The sequence below is a fragment of the Nannochloropsis gaditana genome (genome assembly GCF_000240725.1).
Source record: "Nannochloropsis gaditana CCMP526 unplaced genomic scaffold scaffold405, whole genome shotgun sequence".
NCBI classification, from domain to species: domain Eukaryota; class Eustigmatophyceae; order Eustigmatales; family Monodopsidaceae; genus Microchloropsis; species Microchloropsis gaditana.
Window position 1 is genome coordinate 1 of NW_005803548.1, and position 5,832 is coordinate 5,832.

Below are 5,832 nucleotides of genomic sequence, written 5' to 3' on the forward strand. Positions count from 1 at the left end.
GGGAGGGAGGATGGAAGGGAAGGAAATGAAAGGATCAAGACAAGTCGGTATAGCGTTCCCAGTGACGGTTAGCATGTCTCCATCCTCCTCCTCTTCCTCTCTCCTTTCTTTCCTCCCTACACCCCTCCCTCCTTCCTTCCCTCCCTACATCCCTCCCTCCTTCCTTCCCTCCCTACATCCCTCCGTCCTTCCTTCCCTCCCACCCCACCCACCTGACAGAGCAGCAGATCTCGCACAATACTCCCCAACGAATCGAGGACAAATGCTGGGCCTCCTTTCATCCCTCCTCCCTGCTTCTCCCTTCCTCCCGCCCTCCTTCCTTCACTCGCATTCATCGCCGAAACCAATGCCGACATCAAGTCCGGTCTGAGAGTGAAGGAGAGGGGTCGCGGTAGCACGAGGAATTTGAGGAAAATAGAATGGAATTATAAACATACCTGTAATAACGTATCTTTAGAATCCTCTAGCAAGATTTTTACCGCCAAATTTTCCTTATTTTCTCCTTCTAGAAGGAGATAGTCTCCCTGGCCTTCCTCCCTTCAAACCTACCGGTAGTCTAGCATCGCTTCCGGCCCGCCCGCAAAACACAGCACAAATCCTAATGATAGTACCATGACTACCATGCGAACTCCGGTCTGTACCATAGAGGCTAGAGAGATGGTGGTAGGTAGCTTCTGAGGTTGGCTTTTGAAAAAGAGGGTCGGTGGTGCTTGTTAGGGTAAGAAGCGTACATGAACACAGCCTGCAAGATCCAGGCGCCGATGCCAGCATTGAAGGTAAGCATTTCATTGACGGATGTGCCTGCACTATCAAACTCCTCTCATGCCGTGATTGTCCCGCATAGAACGGAAATCCTTCCCCCATGCCCTCTCCTTTTAAAAAAGCTCCACTTACATTCGGTATTCAAGCAGACCCCCGCATGCATATAGTAGAAGATAGGGTATGTTGTAGCATAGGAGCGAGATCAGCGCCGTGTGCACCACGAGCACGACAAAAGTGACGATAGCAGGTTCCGGAGTGGAAGGCAGAAAGGAAGGAAGGAAGGGGAGGAGGTTGACTGTCGACGTCAAAGCGCCATTTAAGAGCCAACACCACAAGTTTTGGACGACGTGATGCGCAGCGGACAGCATGATAAACTGTTGTGGGTTAAAGGGAGCTGGGTTTGATACAAGAAGTCGAAAGGCTCTAATGTTATAGAGAACATACAGTCTTGAAGGTTTGATGCCGCTGAGACACGCAGAAGATTAAAGAAAAGTTTAAATCTTGTTCGAGAGGATCTTTAATATTTATCGGCGTCCGATCTTTGAATCAATGTCCGTTGTTGTTATAGGAATGACTGCTTTGCGATCAACGCTTCACTCTTTTTTTTTCTTGAAAAACAATCTGCCGTCAATTTTCGCGTTTAATTCCTCACTTTTCTGGAAAATGTGGCCAGACACACCTGTTTTCCCAGCAGAAATAGTGCTTTTCCCTATATATATGACCATCCTTGCTCTTGTGCGTAAATGGCGCATGTGAGAAGAAAAAGGAGAAAAGACATCTATGGAGTGGCAAACAGTCGCGAAAGATCACGTCGTTATCTTTTCTCGCCCTCTCTTTTTACTTCCTGCCTACTCCATCTCTTGGATCTAGTTTACGATACTCTCTAAAAATTCTTCTCCTAGGTTTCACGGGTAGCCTCTACCTCAAAGGATGGTCCATGGCCTTTTCAAATGGTACATGAGAAAAGGCTCTGGTTCATTGCAGATACTTTATGGCTGTCGCGGTATAAGTGTCGCCTCGGTCTTCCACAGTAATGCTGCCTAATATGCTGGGGTCGATTGTGTGGCCTACCCCATTTATCCCCTCTTCCACTCTCCCTGTGGCCATATTTAATCCCTGGTAGAAGTCCAGGGTGCCTACATCCCCACCTGCCGGCTTATTTACCTTGGACCGGCACCACCACGGGCGTGTCCACCCGTCCATAGATCGTGTTGTCCTCGTCCAAATAGTACGTGGACGCGACGAAGGTCAACGGAGAAGGGGCGGTGCGCTTCACGGAGATCTTCACCGTGAAGACCCGCTCGCCGTTGGCGGGCAGTGGGGCCCACTGCCAGACCAAGGTAGTGCCATTCCCATCCACCATCGGCTTCTTCCGATACCGTTTGCTCCCGTCCCACGGCTCCAGGGCGGGCTTCGCCTGCGACCGGAGATATTTCACCTCCGTGGCTGCAGGGAGCGTCAAAGACACGACCACATTGTCCGGGCTGGCGGTCCCGTTGTTGGACTGCACAATCCGAAAAACCCCGCGTTTCCCGCGCCGCAACGGCCGGACCCTGGCGGTCGTTGCCTTGCTCATGGCTTGCGCCTCCATCCCGGCCAATCCGACGATCGTCAAGTCCCTCAGTGCCGGCACACAGGATCCCGCTCCCTCCCTCGAGACCTGTCCTGGCGGGCAGGGAAGGCAGGCATCCGTCATCGTGTGGGCGTCGGCCCAATACGTGTTCTCTTGACAGGGCAAGCAGGCTTCCCCCCAGAGATAGGCGCCTTCCCCGCACCCAACCAGGTCCCGGACGGATTGAATCCCTATGCCTTGGCCCATTTTCACGCCGGCATCGCAGGCGAAGCGGAAATGCGCCCCGACCCAGACGCGGGAACTCGCCACCTCGTTGGCAATCGTCGTCAGGCTCGTGTAACGCCGGGGGCCTGGGACGGTGCTGTTCCCCATCTGCATGGCGTAGGACGGCAAGGTGACGTCGACCGTGTCCTCCCCCCCCAGGAGGAAGCGCAGCGCCTGCACCACCGAGGCGGTGGTGGTGGCGTGCCCTGCGACGTAGTCGGGGTGGATGGGCGTGGGCCGGAGCGGCGTCCAACTTGCGTCAGAGGCCAGGGGATACTCGTCCCCGTTCCCAAGGCGGATGGCCGACACGGGACGCCAGAAGCTGTAGTGGTATTTGGAGTCCCACGCGGCGATCTGGGCGTCCGCGAAAGCGACGGCCCCACCCTTGAAAAAGGGACCGGCCTCGACCAAGTCCATGGACGCAGTGATCTGCCGAATCATGTTGTGGAGGCTGAGCATCTGGTTCCCGGACCAGAAGACGGCGATTGTGGACTCTTCCTCGGAACGTCCGCTCCCCGTCATGCTGCCGTCGCTCTTCACCTCCAAGTAGGCCTGGGCGTACTCGTCGCTGCCCAGCGTGGGAGGAGGAGGAGCACGGAATTGGGAGCCCACTGTCATGGCCCACGGCGTTACGTTTGCCCATGTCGGCATCAACGCCGGGGAGAAGGCCGGCGGTGTGGGGCGCCACATTCCGTCCGTGCTGTTGTCGCCAAGGTAGGGGGGACCCATGGCGCTCGAGCCGTCGTCGGCACGGGCGTCGATGATGTCTTGGCCGCAGCTTTCCCCGATGGCAATGGCTGCCGCGAGGGCGGGGTTAGCTTGCTGCATGTACAGGGCATCAATCGTTTCATTGAAACTCGCCATCATACTGTCCAACACAGTTTTTCCGGCGCTGGCCACAGCGGTGGTCAGCTCGTCGACGTAAGCATTTGATTTTGCCTGAGGATCTTTCGGAGTCAGATTGTGCGTGGCAAGTACATCCGTGATAGCGCACCATTGAGCTGTATGGGCAGCCGTCGCAGCCCGGGCACCTCGCTAGTTCGTTGTAGAGGAGTAAAAAGGCGGTTAAGCGTGTGTGATTAATTTCCAATGATTTTCTTCCCTACCAACATACCATTGACATGAAGCCAGACTGGACCGCGCTCATAACCAGTTCATTCCAACTCGCCAGCACAGGATTAGCATTTGTCTCAGGAGCAAAGGCTAGAACACACAGACCAATGCCAAGAGCTTTGGCGCTGCTCCTCGAATAGAGATGCGTACGCATTCTTTCAAAGGTAGCAGCAAAGATGGAGGTAACCTTGGAATGTTTCATGATGCAAAGTGATGAGTTAGCATGCTTATGGTTTTCAAGTAAAAGAATAAGTTTACTGATGTATTTTTTTAAAAGTCGCAAGGGCTTGCAAGAAGTTGAGGGAATGGCCGTCTTCGGAATATTGGACGGTCATTAAAACCCACCACAAAGCTTAAGCTGGGCTTTCGCACATCGCACAATGACGGACTTGAACAAAGACCTTTCCAAGTTTACGCAGAGCAACGTCCTCTCGGGTATAGAAATAGTCAGGAACACTGTCTATAATGACAGAATATATAGCTCTATGTCCTGGCCCTTGCGTTGTGCTTATCTCGGAGTTGGTGGTAAAGAGAAGAGTGGCTGTCGGAGTTCGTACCCTCCAACCAGCACGTCAGGTGACGAACAACAATGACGCCATCGACCGTTTATTTTGGCGATAGCGGCGACCGTGTTCCATTTTTCCCACTGAAATGAGTCCTCGCTCGCAGGCATCTCAATAACTGATGAAATATCGTGGTAATTTTCTTTGAAAGGGCGGATAAGACCTTTTTGTGCATGCTAAATGGCCGTTAAGAAGCGAAGAAAGGTGCTCTTCGAATGTATCGTCGAACAACTTGTCAAATCACAGTATTAAGACGATCACAGACTACACATTATCTCATTTAAGATTCGTAATCACCTTTATGGCGTCCTCAATTCGAGTGCACCTAAAACAAGATAGGCGCCACAAAAAGTGGAGTATCTTATAGTGGCGAAAGTCGAAGGGAAGCCCGGCAAGTCACACCCACAAAGATAGAAAATGCTAGATAATACAAACCACGCTGACAAAGCCACCAAGTGTAATATCGATAACGCTTCGATTGTCATTCGATTTAAGTAGTAAAGTTTTTCCTTTCCAGTCTTTGATGAGGCAGGCTACAAACCTTTACATTAAGAGACACATTTACGAGAGAGAAAATGCAAACAGAAAGTGAAAGCAACCAAGAACAATCAACCTCCGTCGTGGCTTGCATCTTCGCCATTTGTTTGCTCTTTAGCTCCTATGATGCCAAGCGGGAAGTATGATTGGTGTCGTCAAATTTGGTCTTGTATATTGCATGATATGTGGCAGCTTACAATTCGGGAGATAACGTGTGCATCGAAGAAGGCGCTGGTACGTGATATGGCGAACACGGCTCTGTTTGAGGACCAAGAAACTCTACTGGAGATGGCGAGGGGGACGGAAAGGCGGAGGAGACGATCTGACGTTGAATGAGCTGACGGTATATGTCCGAGTGTTTCATAAGCTCCTCGTGTGTGCCCGTGTTCTGTTCAGAAAGAACGCAATAAGGCGAAGGAGAGGGTTCCCGGGAGGGGAAATTGTTTACGAGGAGGAAGATCAGGTGGGAGACAGTTAGCTCTACCTGCAAAGTATCCCGCTGTACGAGCCTAATCCTTCCCTCTATCAGAAAGCTCTCACTGCTAGACCTTCACCTCCCCGCCTCTCTGCCTTCGCCTCTCACCTTGATGCCTCCTTCGCCCATGACCACGATCTTGGCCGCGTTTCGCACGGTAGACAGCCGGTGGGCGATCACCACAACCGTCCTCCCCACCTGATACACATTCATATATGTGTATATTTTTTCCGCTATGTGAGCCTCCTCGTTTGTATCCGCTTCCATCCGCTTTATCCTTTGCGTTTCGTTACATCCTCTTTCATTCTCTATCACAAACGCAAGCCCTATACCTAACATCCTTGCCCGCTGGCTCTCGTCCTGATCCCTCCTTCCCCACCATTCCCCCCTCCGCCTCGCCCTCCTCCCCTCACCATGAGACGGTCGCATGCCTCCTGCACCTTGTGTTCGCTCTCGGCGTCGAGAGAGGAGGTGGCTTCGTCGAGCATCAAGATCTGCGAAGAGGAAGGGAGGGAGGAAGGGGAGGAAGCGAGGGAGGGAGGATG

General features: G+C 52.6%; 1 protein-coding gene across 1 annotated transcript; it reads left to right on the forward strand.

The window, feature by feature from the left end:
- Positions 1-2,677: 2,677 nt before the first annotated feature.
- Positions 2,678-3,150, forward strand: NGA_2035400 (uncharacterized protein; the record flags this gene model as incomplete). The annotated part of the gene is made up of 1 exon (XM_005854729.1): positions 2,678-3,150. A coding segment is annotated over one exon (473 nt), but the record flags the coding sequence as incomplete, so codon positions are not given.
- Positions 3,151-5,832: the final 2,682 nt, after the last annotated feature.